At 39.3% G+C, this 20,053-nt stretch overlaps 2 protein-coding genes across 2 annotated transcripts in view; both read right to left on the bottom strand.

Annotated features, from left to right (window-relative positions):
• LOC120061375 (coiled-coil domain-containing protein 71-like) overlaps positions 1–10,192 on the bottom strand; it is a 42,613-nt gene extending 32,421 nt beyond the window's left edge. Inside the window, exon 1 of the mRNA XM_039011147.1 lies at positions 10,023–10,192. The gene's annotated coding sequence lies outside the window, so the exon portion shown is untranslated. The remainder of the gene's footprint in view (positions 1–10,022) is intronic.
• A 6,224-nt stretch (positions 10,193–16,416) lies between these two features.
• On the bottom strand, positions 16,417–19,346 carry kctd6b (potassium channel tetramerization domain containing 6b). The gene is made up of 3 exons (XM_039011158.1): positions 19,205–19,346; positions 18,233–18,352; positions 16,417–17,977 (listed from the first exon to the last, which is right to left on the bottom strand). Exons 2-3 carry the CDS (start codon positions 18,257–18,259, stop codon positions 17,291–17,293), a joined length of 714 nt encoding a protein of 237 aa, XP_038867086.1. The 5' UTR covers positions 18,260–18,352; positions 19,205–19,346; the 3' UTR covers positions 16,417–17,290.
• Between the last annotated feature and the right edge of the window lie 707 nt (positions 19,347–20,053).

The raw sequence follows: 20,053 nt of genomic DNA, 5'->3' as shown, positions 1-20,053 counted from the left end.
GTTCTGTTATACTCACAGACATGATTCAAACCGTTTTAGAAACGTCTGTGTTTTCTATCCAAATCTACTAATAATATGCATATATTAGCATCTGGGACTGAGTAGGAGGCAGTTTACTCTGGGCACGCTTTTCATCCAAACGTGAAAATGCTGCCCCCTATTCACAAGTTAAGTCTATTTTCCTATGACCATATGGGTAAACTCATTTTTCTTTGGAGTTTCAGAGTAGTGATTTTATTTGATTAGGTTATTTGAAATGTTGTTTTATCTTTTGACCAGTAGTAGTGTTGTTTTTTCTCACATTACTCTCATGAGAGCTCTGTGTTAAATGGGGCCTTCAGTTCTTTGAGGTTTTGGATTGAAGTTTATACACCTTGAGTGATATGTGAAGGAGTATATTGTATTGTTGTTTGTTCTGTTCTATTCCCGATGGGTTATAGGTCTAACTTCCTGATCCTTTGGCTCTACGATGGAGTTGACAGTGTGATGGGGAGTATAAGCCAATTTGAAAGAATAGTTTCAATAGAATGTGTTATTCTCTTTAACATATGTTTAGACATGTGTATTAAGAATAATTGGTAAAAGTAATAATTTATCATGTAGTTAATGAACTGAACTAAACTGTTGTTCTGATCTGTTCTTTCGAGGTTATCATGAAAAGTGAGATCAGACGGTATCTTAATGCATGGAAGAAATAATTGGACCGAACAGTGTGTGTACCTCAAAACCCCTTCTAACTGGCTGAAGAGACAAAAGGCGTTGAATAAGGCCCTGTCTGAACCACTTCTACCGAGAGAAGGGAGCCGAGCCAGAAATCGGTGTATAGTATTTGATCTAAGCTATCAACTGCTGAGTCCACGTGGAGTGAGCATGAAGAGAGATCTGTTCTAAACTTATGTTGCTGGTATATTGGTTGACGAATGGACAAGACATAATGGGTGGTAAAGGTGAGACATTGAAATTGGGACATTATCATGGGCCATCCACTTTGTACTGTAAAGCTATCTGAAGAAGAACGAAAAGGACGCCAGAAGAATCAGTGCCTGAAGGAGGGGGTTGGTCAACTGTGCCCCAAAAATTTAGACTTTTGGGGTATCAGGTTGATTGTAGAGGTCTACACCACATAAAATTAGTGATTTAGATGAAGAATGCATTGATACTGATCTGTATTATAATCGTGATAAAAAAGTTAATAGTAGAGTTATGGGTTAATTATACTGGATGTTATTATAAATGTACATTCTGCCAATGTTGATGTGTGTTAAATTTAGTTTTTTATTTTGAGTGATAGGAACAATTTGAATCACTGAGCAATGTCATTTAAAAAAATGTTGGTTGGATAATTAACTGGGTTCTAATTATGACTTTATTTGGAAATTGAATGATTTTTAAAACTGAAGAACTGTTTTGATTGTTATGAACTAAAGATGTTGACGCTATCATAAGCATGCCATGGTGAATGGAGAGGGTGAACTCTGATTTGGAGAGTGAAATTGATCCTAATCTATTTGATCTATTGGCATTGCCTTATAAATAGTGGAATCATGATGCTTGTCTTGGGTCATGTTCATTAGGCACCAAGGGGATACATTTTATTTTAACTATGAGTCATTACCTGGATTTGTACAACAGGAAATGCTCATTTTTGTTTCTGGAATGGAAATAGTCATTTCCAACATACTATGCTGATCCATAGGAGTGTGATAGATAACTAAAGCTTATTTTATTAAACTCCATTGTTGCATGCACTGCATTATGCATGAACTTCTCTGGGATATGGGGGGACGCTACTGTCTCACTTGGCCAAAAGCCAGAGAAAATGCAGAGTGCCAAATTCAAATTAATTACTATAAAAATCAAACTTTCATTAAATCACACATGAAAAAATACCAAATTAAAGCTACACTGGTTGTGAATCCAGCCAACATGTCAGAATTCAAATAGGCTTTTCGGCGAAAGCAAACAATGCTATTATCTGGGGATAGCACCATTGTAAACAAAGAGATAAGCATATTTCAACCCTGCAGGCGCGACACAAAACGCAGAAATAAAAAATATAATTAATGCCTTTGACGAGTTTCTGTTGGCACTCCAATATGTCCCATAAACATCACAAATGGTCCTTTTGTTCGATTAATTCTGTCGATATATATCCAAAATGTCCATTTATTTGGCGTGTTTGATCCAGAAAAACACCGGTTCCACCTTGTGAAACGCGACTACAAAATCTCAAAAGTTAACAGTAAACTTTGCTAAAACATTTCAAAGTACTTTTGGAATAAAACTTTAGGTATTTTTTTACGTAAATAATCGATACAATTTAATACGGGATGATCTGTGTTCAATACAGGATTAAAACAAACTGTAGCTAGCTTTCTGGTCATGCGCCTCTAACAAACGACACAACAAGTGACCCTGATTCAAAATGGCCCTCAACCAATTTCTCAAGACTGTTGACATCCAGTGGAAGCGGTAGGAACTGCAAGAAGGTCAATTATAAATCTGTATTCCCAATGAAAATCCATTGAAAAGAGTGCCCCCCCCCCCCAAAACAAAATCTGAATGGTTTGTCCTCTTGGTTTCGCCTGCTAAATAAGTTCTGTTATACTCACAGACATGATTCAAACAGTTTTAGAAACGTCAGTGTTTTCTATCCAAATCTACTAATAATATGCATATCTTATCTTCTGGGGATGAGTAGCTGGCAGTTTAATTTGGGTATGCTTTTCATCCAAATGTGAAAATGCTGCCCCCTATCCTAGAGAAGTTATACATGTGCTTTTCACTGTTTATGGAAAATATAGCTTTGAATCTCAAACTGTAATGAGTTTTGTTTTTTTGTGGGTACGTGCAGGTGACTGTATAATAACCTTCCCAGAAAACATGCTAGAGTGCTTAGAAAATGTGTTGGGGATTGAAATAAGAGAGTGCTGAGTTTCTTGGAATGAAACTGGTCATGTGCAGGAACCCCATGCAATGAGATTGTTTTGTGACTTTTGGTTTATGGTTTATGTAGAATATATATTTATTTTCTATGTAAATGGATGTTCTCTTAAATCTTGTAATTTTCTTTTAAATTGAGAATATTCTCAAAACAGGGGATATGTCGTGGGAAATTGTGAGATTATGTTATAGTGCTTGTAAGATTATAAGCTTTGTATTGCATTAGAATGGTTGTTTTAGTCGACAGAATAGAATCTGTCGACTATTGTGTGTTCAGTGTTCCACTGAGGATGGGCCTCAGATAGCACTGACAGAGGAGATTTACGATGTCTTTGGCCAATAAAGCCTAAAGAGCATTCCAGATAGTGAGGTAATGTTTTTGTACTATGAAGTACCAGGAACGAGAATAGAACCTCGTCTTAGAGACCAAACTGAACGATAATTTATAGCTAATGCTATCTGGCTATGGGATACTCCTTTCTCAAGTAAAAGGCCCTTTGTGAAGAGTTATCTGTGGTGTGTCATGTCGACTAGGGGGGTGTATCTTGGCAATAAAAGATCTTGGTATTCTTTTATAGGCACTCAGAATTCATTATATACACTGAATTGATCCGAGAGTCAAAGGGCGATTTTAAAGCTCACATATTATTAACTTCTTATGGCTGAAGGGGCAGTATTGAGTAGCTTGGATGAAAGGTGCCCATTGTAAAAGGCCAGCTCCTCAGTCTCAGTTGCTAATATATGCATATTATTATTAGTATTGGATAGAAAACTCTAAAGTTTCTAAAACTGTTTGAATTAAGTCTGAGTTTAACAGAACTCATATGGCAGGCAAAAACCTGAGAAGTTCCACTTCCTGTTTGGATTTTTTCTGGGGGTGCCATATTTTCAACCAAGCGCTCATTGAATATAAAGAAATATGGATGGGCTTTCACTTCCTACGGCTTCCACTAGATGTCAACAGTCAATAGAACTTAGTCTGATGACTAATTTGAAGGGGATTCGAAGGAGACAGGAATGAGTAATCACTGCCATGAGGTGCCCACGCATTGAACTGGCTCGTTCACGTGAGAGTGAGCTCCGTTCCTTCTCTCAATTGAAGTCGATTTAATTCTCCGGTTGGAACGTTATTCAAGATGTATGTTAACAACATTCTAAAGATTGATTCAGTACATCGTTTGACAGGTTTCTACTGACTGTAACGGAACGTTTGGACATTGTCACGTTATAGTGGTCGCGCTTTGAGACTTTGGTTAGGGTATTTGGTGAACAATTCGAAAGTAGCTAATTTGACATAAATAACGGACATGAACGAACAAATCAAGCATTTATTGTGGACCTGGGATTCCTAGGACTGCATTCTGATGAATTCATGAAAGGTAAGGAAACATTTATCATGTATTTTCGGGTTTCTGTTGAGTCCAACATGGTGGCTAATTTGGCTAATCATCTGAGCTCCGTCTCAGATTATTGCATGGTTAAAATTTCCGTAAAGTTTTTGAAATCTGACACAGCGGTTGCATTAAGGAGAGGTATATCTATAATTCTATGTGTATTACTTGTATTATCATTTATATTGAGTATTTCTGTTGAAACGATGTGGCTATGCAAAGTCACTTGATGTTTTTGCAACTAATGAATCCAACGCCTCAATGTAAACTCAGATTTTTTTATATAAATATGAACTTAATCAAACAAAACACGCATGTATTGTGTAACATGAAGTCCTATGAGTGTCATCTGATGAAAATAATCAAAGGTTAGTGGTTAATTTTCTGTTTTTTGTGAAATTTATCTTAGCTGGAAAAAATGGCTGTGGTTATTGTGGTTTTGTGGTGACCTAACATAATCGTTTGTAGTGCTTTCGCTGAAAAGCCTATTTGAAAATTGGACACTTGGTGGGATTAACAACAAGGTTACCTTTAAAATGATATAAGACACAAGAATGTCTGAGGAATTTGAATTATGAGATTTCTGTTTTTTTGAATTTGGCGCCCTGCACTTCGACTGGCTGTTGTCATATCGATCCCGTTAACGGGACTGCAGCCATAAGAATTAAAGATGAAATTTAACTCTGACTGGTGTGTGGTTTGTAACTCTCCTCATTTGGTAAGACAGGAAATTGCCACGACACCCTCCAGCATGTCAATGCCACCAGCCATACTGCTCGTTCTGTGCGTGATTTCCTGCAAGACAGGAATGTCCATGTTCTGCCATGGTCAACGAAGAGCCCGGATCTCAATCCCATTGAGCACTTTTTTTGGATCGGAGGGTGAGAGCTAGGGCCATTCCCCCAAGACATGTCTGGGAACTTGCAGGTGCCTTGGTGGAAGAGTGGGGTAACATCTCACAGCAAGAACTGGCAAATCTGGTGCAGTCCATGAGGAGATGCACTGCAGTACGTAATGCAGCTGGTGGCCACACCACATACTGACTTATTTTTATTTTTGTTCAGGGAGACATTCCATTTGTTAGTCACATGTCTGTGGAACTTGTTCAGTTTATGTCTCAGTTGTTAGGTTCATACAAATATTTACACAAGTTTGCTGAAAATAAAAACGCAGTTGACAGTGAGAGGACGTTTCTTTTTTTGCTGAGTTTACTTTGTAAGCCCTGCCACATCTGACGAGCGTAGTCCTGTATTTACGCTTTTCCTGTTTGATGGTTTGTCTGAGGGCAAAACAGGATTTCTTAGAAGTGTTCGGGTTAGAGTCCCGCTCCTTGAACGCTCTACCCTTTAGCTCAGTGCGGATGTTGACTGTAATCCATTGCTTCTGGTTGGTGTATGTACGTACGGTCACTGTGGGATCCACGTCATCAATGCACATATTGATGAAGCCGTTGACTGATGTGGTATACTCCTAAATGCCATCGGCTGAATCCCGGAACATATTCCAGTCGGTGCAAGCAAAACAGTCATGTAACTTAGCAACTGCGTCATCTGACCACTTCCGTATTGAGAGAGTCACTGGTACTTCCTGATGTAGTGTTAGTTCTGGCTAATTACAACAAAAAAACTATTTTTTCTCTCTCTCTATCAACAATAAACACTTGTATCATAATTGTATTCGGACATTTCTCCATATCCATTACGATACTCAATTTGTCCGAGTAATCGGCACACCCCTAGGAAGCTAACCCAGTCTGTATTTTTCCTCAAGGTGCCCACCGGTTGTTATGGTAAACACCCCACCCGTCTGTAGCAAACAATATTCATGAGTTCAGTGTGCTGGTCTTTCTTATTGGTCAGTGAAATTAGTATTTTAGTGTTGTGAAAACACTTATAGTGTACATTGGCGGTCAGTGCCGTTTAGGATGAGGGAGGACTTTTTTGTTTTTGAGTATGGCGTGATTTCTATTACAGCATATTGGATGACTGTCATTCATATTACATTCACCTAACCTTTGTAACGTCGATAGGTTTGGTCTATTACATGAAACAAAAATGTTCCCTATAAATGAGGTTGCTACAACCTAGCCTACAAATGAAAATTTACAAAGTAGGTGCACAGTTGAGAGAATTTAGAAATCAAGGTGGCTGACTGACACATTCAATACCGCCTTGCACACTTGCCTGCATCGAGCTTATTTAGGGTGTAATCATTAGTCAAACAGTTTTAAACCAGAGATTCTATTGGACAAATTAAAGTATGTTTATCCCTGTTCCGATACGTTTGCTTCTGTTTAAGATACATTTTTCAACAGAGTCGCTGAAACGAATGAACCTTGATCTCTGCAAACACAGTTCACTTTCATGGCAGCCACATACAAACAGCATAATCCTTTGCTCATGTATAATTCCTTCTCGCATCTAGGCGCCCTCTTCCTCTCACCTTTTCCCTTTGCTTGTGGACCTTAGAGCACAATATAACAGCTGTCTGACCAGGTGAAAAACCTTTCCAAGTCAAACCTTCACATCCTACATAGTTGTCACCATATTAGCTAACATCATAGTCAACATAGCTAGCTTCTAGAACTAATGTGTTAATAAACCCGCTACAATCATGCAGTACAGTGAACAGCAAACAGTTTAGCAGTTACACCGGCAGGCCCCGGTGGCAATAAATTAATTAAACAAATAGAGTTCCAGTGTTGGATAGCCATAGCCAGCTAGCTAACATCCCTCTCTGAGATGGAAGTTTGAGTAGGCTAAACTAGCTAGCCGCATTGTGAAGAAATAAATATATATTAGAAGTTGACCGATTAATCGTAATGGCCGATTAATAGTTTTCATAACAATCAGAAATCGGTCATTTTGGATGCCGATTTTGCGAAAACCTGAGGAAATCCAACCCGGAAGTGCCTTTTATTTGGAAAAATCCCTGTTCCGTTGCCTGCCCCTCCATTTAAAGGGGTATCAACCAGATTCATTTTCCAATGGCTTCCTCAGGCTGTGACCAGTCTTTAGACATAGTTTCAAGCTTTTTTGAAAAAGGAGCGAGATTTATCAAAACGCGCCAGGTGTCCTTTGATTAGTTCCTGCGCGAGAGATGAAGCTCGACATTTTCTTTCTCTGTAGTATTGAATAGGTTACCATCCGGTTGAAATATTATCGATTATGTATGTTAAAAACAACCTGAAGATTGATTATAAAAAACATTTGACATGTTTATATGAACATTACGGATACTTTTTGGAATTTGTCTGCCTTTCAGGACCGGAACGGGACTGTGGTTTTCTGAACATAACGCGCAAACCAAATGGCGGTTTTTGGTTATAAAACTAATCTTTATCGAACAAAAAGAACATTTATTGTTTAACTGGGAGTCTCGTGAGTGCAAACATCCGAAGATTATCAAAAGTAAGCGATTCATTTTATTGCTTTTCTGACCAAGCTAATTTGGGGCTAGCTGTTTCTGTCTAGTGATTTGATAAACTCACAAACGCTTGGATTGCTTTCGCTGTAAAGCATATTTTCAAAATCTGACACGATAGGTGGATTAACAAGCTATGCTGTGTTTTGGTATATTTCACTTGTGATTTCATGATTATAAATATTTTTTGTATTATTTTTGAATTTGGCGCTCTGCAATTCAGCGGTTGTTTAAAAAAATGATCCCGCTAAAGGGATCCATGCGGCAAGAAGTTAACACCTTTATTTAACTAGGCAAGTCAGTTAAGAATAGATTCTTATTTTCAATGACGGCCTAGGAACGGTGGGTTAACTGCCTTGTTCAGGGGCAGAACGACAGATTATTACCTTGTCAGCTCAGGGATTCAATCTTGAACCTTACGGTTAACTAGTCCAACGCTCTAACCACCTGCCTCACGAGGAGCCCGCCTGTTACTCGAATGCAGTAGGAAGCCAAGGTAAGTTGCTAGCTAGCATTAAACTTACCTTATAAAAAAACTAAATCATAATCACTAGTTATAACTACACATGGTTGATGATATTACTAGTTTATCTAGCGTGTCCTGCGTTGTATATAATCGATGCAGTGCGCATTCGCGAAAAAGGACTGTCGTTGCTCCAACGTGTACCTAACCATAAACATCAATGCCTTTCTTAAAATCAATACACAGAAGTATATATTTTTAAACCTGCATATTTAGCTAAAAGAAATCCAGGTTAGCAGGCAATATTAACCAGGTGAAATTGTGTCACTTCTCTTGCGTTCATTGCACGCAGAGTCAGGGTATATGCAACAGTTTGGGCCGCCTGGCTCTTTGCGAACTAATTTGCCAGAATTTTACGTAATTATGACATAACATTGAAGGTTGTGCAATGTAACAGGAATATTTAGACTGATGGATGCGACTGGTTGGTAGGTGATCAAATACTTATGTCATGCAATAAAATGCTAATTAATTACTTAAATCATACAATGTGACTTTCTGGATTTTTGTTTTAGATTCCGTCTCTCACAGTTGAAGTGTACCCATGATAAAAAATTACAGATCTCTACATGCTTTGTAAGTAGGAATACATGCAAAATCAGCAGTGTATCAAATACTTGTTCTCCCCACGGTATATATAACCAGCACTCATTTTTGAAGAAATTAACATGTTCAAAACTATTGTCTTTCTCTCTTTGAGCCAACTACACCACATGTTATGCACTGCAGTGCTAGCTAGCTGTAACTTATGATTTCAGTACTAGATTAATTCTCGGATCCTTTCAGCTTTGATAGGTTGGAAGACGTCCTACGGAGCTTGTCATAATTACTGTCTAAGTCTATGGAAGGGGGTGAGAACCATGAGCCTCCAAGGTGTTGTATTGTACTCAATGTACACAGAAGAGGACGGAACACTAGCTGTCCTCCAGCTACACCATGGTGAAACCCTACAGAGTGCTGTTGAGGCTACTGACATTTATTGCAAAACAGTGTTTTAATCAATTTGGTGACTTGAAAATATTTTGTACAGTTTTATCTTTAAAGTATTACTTTTTTTACTACTTATGAAATTCTGATTAAGATGGTCCTACCCTTACTCCTCTGAGGAGCCTCCACTGACATATCATAATTAAACTTTACCATTTTGACTGTTTATAATATAAGGCACCATTTCACTCAATATAAAAGTAGTGCTGGTTGATCGCACTGAGACATTTTAAAAATCCCCTTTCTGCCTTTTCCTCTATGGAAATGTAATGGCATGACGTGCTTGATGTCATTCCGAATAATCGAAAAAGGTCGGACAGAAGAAAAATCGAACAGTGTAAAAACATTACTGTGATAGAGAGTAAACACGACTTGAATTCAGTCAGATAGCTAAGTCGCTAAGTATACGTCCCTGCGCTCGTTCGATTATTTGAGTAGGTAGTAGACACTCTAAAAGTGAGAAAAGTCATCAACATTCAAACAAGCCAAGTAGATAACGTTAGCCGGCTAGCAGCATTGTTCAGCTGGCCAGAACATTCGAAACAAGAGCCGATGTAACGTTAGCTAGCTGGCTACGTTTCTTGAGGCCAGACAGACATTCCTGAGTCGAGGAACAGGAGATAACACAATACTGTACTGACAAACCGGCGAGTAACTAACGTTATCTAGTTGTAAAGTCAGCCATTTAAACACCATGCCACCATGGCTTGCTATCATTTCCCCTCACATCATAGGTACTGAATGTGTGTAGCTACCTTTTTGTTGTGCGAACCGCTGCTCCCTTGCACCACTCAGCAGCGCCGATAACTTCAATCAAATGCGAGCAGAGCCACACTTTCTTCATACAGCAATTAACGGGAAGTGCACTCTTTGGAATATTGCTTTGACAGCTACAATTCCAGTCAAGCGTTGGCCAAAGTAAAATGGCAACCGTTGGGGGTGTTTCCGTTTTGAAGACCTGAAAGAGAAGAGGGGCGGAGTTTAGAATGCAATAGGGACGGCACTTCAAGCTAAGTACGCCCATTAGACCTTATCAGTGTCTGATCCGTGCCCAGAAAAAAAGGGAAAGAAGGCGTGATTTAGGCGTGGTCAAGAACAGGAAAGGGGTTGGGCAAATTTAAGGGGGGCGAACTTCCATGCCTTTTGTGAAAAAAAGGTAAGCAGTGAGCTAGCTAGCAATCTTTGTGAGATAATGGAGGGGTTGAAAGGACAATTTAAATTATTGCATTTTCAGTGTTAATTTAGCCATTAGATTAATATGTATTTATGTTTCTAAATTCATGAATGGGATAACGATTAAACATATTTTTTTATGTATGTTAATTTTGACATACAACAAAATGGAATGTTAGCTAGCTTATTTTAAGGGTTGAAGAATTGTTTCCGACCAAAAAGCACATGAATGATGCCGCGTTCAGATGCTAGTATGAACTTTGACATTTCCAACTTGCTAACTGGTTAAACACGACACGTGTATAACTACAACCAGTTAGCAAGTCGTGGTTTCCCAACGAGCACCTGAACGTGGCATTAAAGGATGCAGTCTTTGAAGGGGCAATAATAAAGCATTGTATTCGTTTTGTCGGCCATTTACAGAAAAATTAAGCTAGGCGATAGCAATAGAAAGAGGACCTCTGCATTAATAAGCAGCTCAATTTCACAATTTTATAATGCAACCATTCAGTGTAAAATAAAATTTAAAAAACTGACAAGTGGACTTCGATTAAGAAATTCTGGTTTAATGTAGTCAATGTTATCACCTTATCATTTGTCTAAAGGTTATAGGAATGACTGTTACAACACTGAAAAGTTTACTTATTGTGAAGCCAGGCTTTTTTAAACCTCCCCTCCCCCATTTCTCGTCTCTCCACTGTGATGACAGATGTGAGCAGAATGGCACAAAATGGCTGCCAAGAATAATCAAAATGGCTGCTACAGACTGAATATGAGGTGTAATTACTGCATAGTGCTTAAATAGTTTTTTTTTTAAATTGTATGTATTTACATAAATGTCTACATATGCTTCCCTGGAAGATAATATCTTAAATGAAACCAAGGAATGAGGAGAACCTTGATCCTACCACAGGCAACCAAGTACTTGCTGCCTGGGAGGTTGTTAGAAATTGATACAAAATTAAGGTTTCTGAAATCTAATGTTGATGTACCCCAATAAAAAGATAGTCTCTCTAGACATCCGGGTTGCTCCCACAATTTTCAATTGATTTAATGTTGCTTTCAAAACAACTCGGAAAATCGGAAAACTCGGAGCTCATTTGTCTACGAGTTTCCAAGTCGGACATTTCAGAGTTTCAGAGTTCCGAGTTGTCTTGAAAGCGGCACCGTCTGTATGTAATATAACATCAGTTTGGCATAGGAACTATGTCACTACCTTATACGCTTGAATAAAATGCAAAATAGTAGCTAGCAAAATGGAGATCACGGAGGTTATTTTTAATGACTACGTTTCACAAGTGGCTAGTTTGAGTCAACTACCTCACCAAAACCACTTAACGTTATGCCTGCAAACTTTGGTTTCGAATCGCAACGTTATCGCATGTCTGCCTCGTTATTTATTGGGAGAGTTCCATACAACCTTTTTAAGCCAGAAAAGTAGAAATCGGATTTAAAAAATGTAAAGACGGGCATGATGAAACAGAAAATGTTTAGGTAGACTTTACAAATGTCGGCAAAACACACTAGACAAGGTGGGATAATTTTGTGTGGGTAAAATGAATTATTCAAGAAATGTCGGTGACAATATTGATAGCTCAATAACTATCATATGGAAGTAAACTTGGAGTCACGCGATGACGTGTGGTGCTCCCTTTACAACTCAGGAAATCATGCAGTTTATTAGGCTACAGATTAAATCCATTATGAACTTCACAGGGTGGTGAAAATTCAAGGTGATGAGCTTGATGCTGCTTTCCAATACATATCGAGGGTCTTATTTTGGTGACATGATCATCAATGCTTGGCTTTGACACAAATGTAATCTCATGTAGCCTGTACATGCACTCTAAACAGCAGCGAGAAAATAACAGTACCAATACCAGGGTGGGCACACTGGCTATAAAACGCTTTATTTTTTACCTGAGAAACCATCAGTAGAGTTGAAAATGCGATGGAAACCCATTTAACTTGTATTCTTTATTAGGTACATGGGATTAACTGCTAAATGTATTTGTATGTGCGCTACGTCATCACGCACAGCCTGCAACAAGTCAGTTAGATGGAGACCTCTCTGGTGGGCATATTGTTTTTTGTGGATTTTAGAATATCCGCATGAAAATATGTCGCCAATTCGATGGAAAGCTAGGTTTTTAATTTATTGGAAAGGAGCAAAGCTCATCACCGTGCTCTTTCACCACCCTGTGAATTTCGTAATTTATTTAAACTATAGCCTAAAACTGCATGCTTTCCCGAGTCGTAATGGGGGGACCACACACACACACACCATATTATCGCTTGACTCGAAGTTTACTTAGATATGGTGGTTATTATATCAATATTTTAGCATAAAGACGTTTCCACCGCCATTTCTCGCATAATACGTTTTACTGACAGAAAGATCCTACCATGTAGAACGAACAAATTATCAGTCCGCATGTATAATTGTACTAAACTCTTTTCCTATCATAGATCGAATGATTTTTTTTTTTTTTATATACATTGTATGACTAGTCGCATAAAAACTGTCCAGAAAAGTGGTTAATGCCGAGGTCGGTTTTACGAGACTTAATTAAAAAATATGGAGATTTTGTAAATAAATAAAAAAACGTCTGTAGAGAAGTTGGAAGGTGAGCAAGGTGAAACGTTGAAGAAGACCGAACACTGCAGTGGGAGGGGTTATAGACAGGTGTTAAATGGGGATGGAATAGACTGACATAAAAAATAAAGATTAGAATGTGAATAGAGCAGATTTGGAAATTGAAAATTAACCCAATTTGGAGACATACCCCTTGTTGTTCACGAGGTCAGCCTGACCCTGCAACCTACATGCAGAATCCTATTCACTCATCTTTCCATATAAGGTTTGTTTTTGGAAGTTGAGTTTGTTTATAGTCAGCTGTATGCAGTTCCACTATTTGCATAAAGTACTAATTGAACCCCGGGTTTTAAACAAGGCATAAACCATTCGGTGTAATCAGTGTTCCAGATACAGTAAATGGAGCTGACAAGATTCAAGTGTTTCCCTGTTGCACAACATTAATGCTGCATTCATAACATCTCGTAAATTCGAAAATACCAGCATATGACTGGGGAAAATCCACTTGAACGCCCCTCCAACTGGTAATTACTAGTGGGAAACTTGTCTATCATCTCTGAGCTCGGAATTCTCCCACATGTGGGGTAGCAGGCAGCCTAGTGGTTAGAGTGTTGGACTAGTAACCGAAAGGTTAGATCGAATCCCCGAGCTGACAAGGTAAAAATCTGCTGTTCTGCCTCTAAACAAGGCAGTTAACTGTTCCTAGGCCGTCATTGAAACTAAGAAATTGTTCTTAACTGACTTGCCTTTTTTAAATAAAGGAGGGGAAAAACAATAATTTGTTTGCAAGTGTAACTGGTGTGAAATAGCTAGTAGTGTTTCAATTGGGCAGCTTTTGTGGAGCAATACAGTAGGTAAATGCTTTGTGGGACGCAGTTGTTCAGAGGGTCCCTGGTTCGAGCCCAGGTTGGGGAAAGAAGAGGGACGGAAGCAAAACTGTTACATTGTGGTAAAAAAAAGAGTTAAATTCTGATCGCCGTTCGTGGTGAATAAAGTAGCACTACCTAATACTTCAATGCATTTTTTCGCAAAAGGTGGGTAAACCCTTGTGCAAAATAAAAATATATTATGTAAATGGTGTTTATTTCCCTCCACTACACTGTTTGTGAGCATGATAGCTGTACTTTTAGGTTATGGTTGACGCAGCTTGTTTGCCATTCGCCAATTGGCGTTCTCAACAAGTTCAAAACGAGTTCAAAGCATCTCTCCTTCCAGAGAGACATCAGGGACCGTAACATACACTGTTTCACAGAATCATGGCTCTCTCGGGATATACTGTCCCAGTCCATACAGCCAGATGGGTTCTCAGTACATTGCGCAGGCAGGAATAAAGAACTCTCTGGGAAGGCAGTATTTCATGATTAACTACTCATAGTGTGATTGTGATAACATACAGAAACTCAAGTCCTTTTGTTCACGTGACCAAGAATAATAGATGGCTGCATTCGCGCAAAACTGAAAGCGTGAACTAGTGCATTTAACCGTGGCAAGATGACTGGGAATATGGTCGAATAGTGTAGTTACTCCCTCCGTAAGGCAATCAAACCGGGAAAACGTCAGTACAGACACAAGATTTATGTGGCAAGGTTTACAGACAATCACTGATGCTACCAAATACTAATTGAGTGTATGTAAACTTCTGACCCAGTGGGAATGTGATGAAAGAAATAAAAGCTGAAATAAATCATTCTCTCTACTATTATTCTGACATTTCACATTCTTAAAATAAAGTGGTGATCCTAACTGACCTAAGACAGGGAATTTTTACGAGGATGAAATGTCAGGAATTGTGAAAAACTGAGTTTAAATATATTTGGCTATGTAAACTTCCGACTTCAACTGTATTCAATCTCTCCCTATCCTAGTCTGCTGTCCACCATTGTTCCTGTACCCAAGAAAGCAAAGGTAACTGAACTAAATGACTCTGCAACTGGGTCCTGGACTTCCTGACGGGTCGCCCCCAGGTGGTGAAGATAGGAAACAACACCTCCACTTCGCTGATCCTCAACACAGGGGCCCCACAAGGGTGCGTGCTCAGCCCCCTCCTGTACTCTGTTCACCCATGACTGCGTGGCAACACACACCTCCAACTCAATCACCAAGTTTGCAGACGACACAACAGTAGTAGGCCTGATTACCAACAATGACGAGACAGCCTACAGGGAAGAGGTGAGGGCCCTGGCAGAGTGCTGCCAGGACAATAACCTCTCCCTCAACGTCAACAAAATGAAGGAGCTGATCGTGGACTTCAGGAAACAGCAGAGGGAGCATGTATCTATCCACATCAACGGTACCGCAGTGGAGAAGGTAGAAAGCTTCAAGTTCCTTGGCATACACATCACTGACAATCTGAAATGGTCCACCCATAAAGACAGTGGTGAAGAAGGCCCAACAGCGCCTCTTCAACCGCAGGAGGCTATAGAAATTTGGCTTGGCTCCTAAGACCCTCACAAACTTTTACAGATGCACAATTGAGAGCATCCTGTCGGGCTGTATCAACGCCTGGTACGGGAACTGCACCGCCCGCAACCACAGGGCTCTCCAGAGGGTGGTGCGGTCTGCCCAACGCATTACCGGGGGTACACTGCCTGCCCTCCAGGGCACCCACAGTACCCGATGTCACAGGAAGCCCAAAAAGATCATCAAGGACATCAACCACCCAAGCCACGGCCTGTTCCCCCCGCTATCATCCAGAAGGCGAGGTCAGTACAGGTGCATCAAACCTGGGACCGAAAGACTGAAAAACAGCTTCTATCTAAAGGCCATCAAACTGTTAAATAGCCATCACTAGCCAGCTACCACTGGTTAACTCAACCCTGCACCTTAGAGGTTGCTGCCCTATATCCATAGACATGGATTACTGAATTACTGGCCACTTTAATAATGGAACACTCGTCACTTGAATTATGTTTACATACTGATTTACTCATCTCATATGTATATACTGTATTCTATTCTTCTGTATTTTAGTCAATGCCACTACGGCATTGCTCGTCCAAATATTTATATATTTCTTAGTTCCATTATTTTACTTTTGGATTTGTGTATTGTTGTAAATTGTTAGATACTACTGCACTGTTGGAGCTAGGAACACAAGCATTTTGCTACACTCGCAATAACATCTGCTAAATATGTGTATGTGATCAATAAAATGTGATTTGGTGTGAACGCACACAACTCGTTGCTCCCAGTTTACAAGTAGTTTCTTTAAAAAGTTCCCCACCTGTTATGAACACAGCATTACCGATCTGATTCAACTCACCAACTAATCACCAAGCCATTGATTAATTGAATCAGGTGTTTCTGACTAGATAAAAAAAATTGCTTACCCTGGGTACTATTGAAGGTAGGCTAAACCAAGAATATTCCCATCTATGAAACAGATTATGACAAATTGATTTATTTGTAGGATAGACCAACTAGAGCTGGGACGATAAACCGAAAATGATCGACACCGACCATACCGATCACTTATCGCAAGTATTTTACTGAGATCGTTCATTACAAGAAATCAAATTTGATCAAATAAGTAGCCTATACCAGAGAAATGTGAAGATTGAAATGAAATAAGTTTGCTAATATGGGTGATTGTTAATGGGACAATTGATGGTTCAACCATTAAACTAGTAGTAGTAGTTTAAAGGATATTTTTTTTAAATGGTGGTGCACATGGTTATAAACTTAAACTTATCTTGCTATTTATCATTATTGCATCAATTCAGGCAATGGCGCTATGTTTTGTTGTCCATATCCCCCAGCTCTAAGACCAACTACATCACTGATGACATGAGCTCTAGAATGTTGAAATATAATACTTCATATTGAACATGCAATAATGCCTGGACTCTCAATTGCACCATGCAGATATCGTAACCATATGCAATTTATGCCTAAACAGACAACATTGTTAACATTCAGATAAGACAGATGTATCCATATATTTACAGAAGAACTTGATTATTATGCATTATTTTATTTTCACAATCAAAGTGTGTTTATAGTATTAGGGCATGAATCTATCACTTGTTATTTGCACCTTCTCTCTTCCATTGTGAAGGATGAACCTATTATAGGATATTGTCTTATACACAGTGATTTCATATCATCATGGCAATGAAATCTCATTACAACCAGACCAACCAGCTTCTTTTTTTCTTTCAACAATACCATAATAATGTCAATAAGTTGCCATTTTAGAACGACGATGATGAAAACTGTATGGAAGTGACTCCATAGACTACAGCTGTGGCACAGTCAGTCTTCTACTTTGCGAGCCGGTCTGCAGAATGTCCAGTGGTGCTCCACTGTATTCTCATTGGCTCGCTCGCTCATGTGATGCACTCGAGTGTTCCGGATGGTGAAGCCCTGCTTCATGATGTAGTCCATTAGGTGAACCCTGAGGGTCACTTCCTGGTGGTAGTCACACGGTCCAAAAGTGAAGGACACCTGGAAGTCTCTTGTGTCCATCATGTGTTTGTTCCACTTGGTGAAATTTTTGCAGATTCCCTCCAGCAGGGCTTGCACCTTGGTTGTTATGGTGAGCTGTGTGATAATGACGGCCACTGGGTTTGAATACTTGGATAGTTTCCGTGTGCTGGACAGCTCCACCACCTGCTCAAAGATGTCCAGAGGGTAGAGCGGCTTGGGTTCATTGAGGCAATGGATCAACGGTTCGATCAAGTAGAAATCTGCCTCCTTCCTCAGGAGGTCAGTTTCAGTGAAGTCCACAGGGAGCGTGAGCTCGGACGTACGTAGGAAGTTCAGCACGTACCGGAAGAGCGTCCCATCGCGGTCGATGAAGTAGTTTCCCTGGGCGTCCCGCGTTGTGGGAAAATCCCCACGGAACATGGCGCCCAGCATGGAGTCTGGGTACCGCTGCAGGGTTGATAGGGAGGTGGTGTACAGGTGGCCCCCCACATTCAAGGTCACTGGGTTAGTCATCTACAGAGTGAGAAATTGACAAATTATACATTAGCATTCTGGAATTAGACAAGAACATGAATATAGCTATATGAATGAATCAAGAAACAACAGCAAGATATGTTGAACAAAAACATCTGGCAATGCATCAAACATATTTAATTCTAACCACTGTGGTACTGGTCAACATACTCATCTCAGTAGCCATCAACATTACTCTTAATCTGCACTGAATTTTAAGGTAGCCTTGACTTCAGGTTGTCATGTGTTACATACCCTATGGCCCCAGTCTCCATTCTCCATTTGTAAACAGAAAAGCCCACTTCAAGATCAAACCCAGAAAGGCTGCTGATATGATCAGAAACTTAGTGCAGTATGTCTTGTCTTCAATATCACCTGGGAATACAAGTCACAAAGCAAGATATGTCATCATATTGACACGGGTGTGTTCAGCAAAGTCAGGTGAGTTGGCTTGGTCAAAGACTGCAAAACAAGCTCCGAACTGCACCTGCCAATTCACGATTTGCTTAAGACCAAACGTCTGTGACGAGTTTATTCATAGAATCAAAGATCATGCTTCACTCAACAAGAGAATCGACTTACATATTGATCAGCTTGAGGTTCGACAAAGCCTGAGCAGTTATTGTTAGATACCCATCACAGATGCCTTTGAACCTTCGAATTAGCAGGGAATTTATAATGTTGTGATTTTCAGGCAGATCCATGTGTGGACAGACTGAGGCCAATTTAGTGATTTCCCAAAATGAAGCAAAGAATGACAGATTTTGAGCATGAAAAACTAAAATGTGTTTTGCAAAGTTAAATAACTAGCTACAGTACTGTTGATGTGACCTGTTAGTACAGAAATAAATGAGAACACAGTCAAATACATTGCACCATTAACGCACGTACTACATACAGTGTGACGCCATTGATGCAGAAAAACACGTCCAGCGCGAGCACGGATGCAGATGCGCAACCCCACATCATCAACTGGCTAGCTGCTAGTAGGCTATATTGGCAACGTAGACATCAAGAGCTACGATTTGGAGAGTTAACTAACGATCGATGGCATTGTATTAAACACTCGTTTGAAATTGCATTGCAAAGGCTTATTTTGATATGCTCGCTATTGTATTTTGGGGTTAAACAACCAACCAATTAGCTTCTGTTAGCTTGCTAGTTAGCACAAATTACAGCTGTTATATTTAGCTATCTAAAGTGGTCGATAGCATTAAAAAAACATACCTGTATGTGAAAGGTTACCCTTATTATTTCATCGATTCTACATGTTCGTTTAAAAGCTATCTAGACTTATATTTTGCTCTCATCAATGTTGGCTGCAAGGTGATGAATGGTGTCCTATCGCTGTTCCCGATGCCCAGGGTACAGGGTCGTCACTAGTTACCACAGCGACAAAATCATAAACCCCGCCTATTCCTACAATTTATCTTCTTAAAATCTGATTTAAAACCTAACCCTTACCGTAACCCTGATCTTAATCACACTGCTAACCTTATGCCTAACCCTGACCTTAAATTAACACCAAAAAGCACATTTTGGTTTATGATATTTTTTTCGATATAGCCACTTTGTGGCTTTGGTAAATAGTAAAAACCAGGCTGCAGCAAAACTAGCCAGCTAAACAAATGGACAACCAAATTCTTATGCGGGGTTCACGAAAATTACAGAGCTCTCACTTTTTTCAACATGAATGCGTGCGTTTGATCAAATAAACATCAAACACACACACAAATACATCTATAGTGACTATATTAAAACAAATTTTGATTTGGTCAAATTAACAACAAACACATACATAAATACATCTACAGTGACTAGATTAAAACACATATTTTGAGTGATGATAGAAAAGACATGGAAGTATTCTTTATTTTATGCACATAGGCTAGCTACAAACATTCCATCAGCATAGTTTGATGAAAATCAATGAAATTAGACACAGGCAGGGTTTACTAATTTAGTCAAATATCATCCAATATTGCAGGAAGAGGAAAACAACATATTTGACCAAGATATTACATGGGTGAAAAAAATACCTGAATCTGAAAATATAAGAGTTTACAGTAATTAGTT

The sequence above is a fragment of the Salvelinus namaycush genome, chromosome 16 (assembly GCF_016432855.1).
Source record: "Salvelinus namaycush isolate Seneca chromosome 16, SaNama_1.0, whole genome shotgun sequence".
Lineage (NCBI taxonomy): Eukaryota > Metazoa > Chordata > Actinopteri > Salmoniformes > Salmonidae > Salvelinus > Salvelinus namaycush.
Note: the sequence above shows the minus strand (reverse complement) of the source record. Positions and strands in the feature narration are given on the sequence as shown.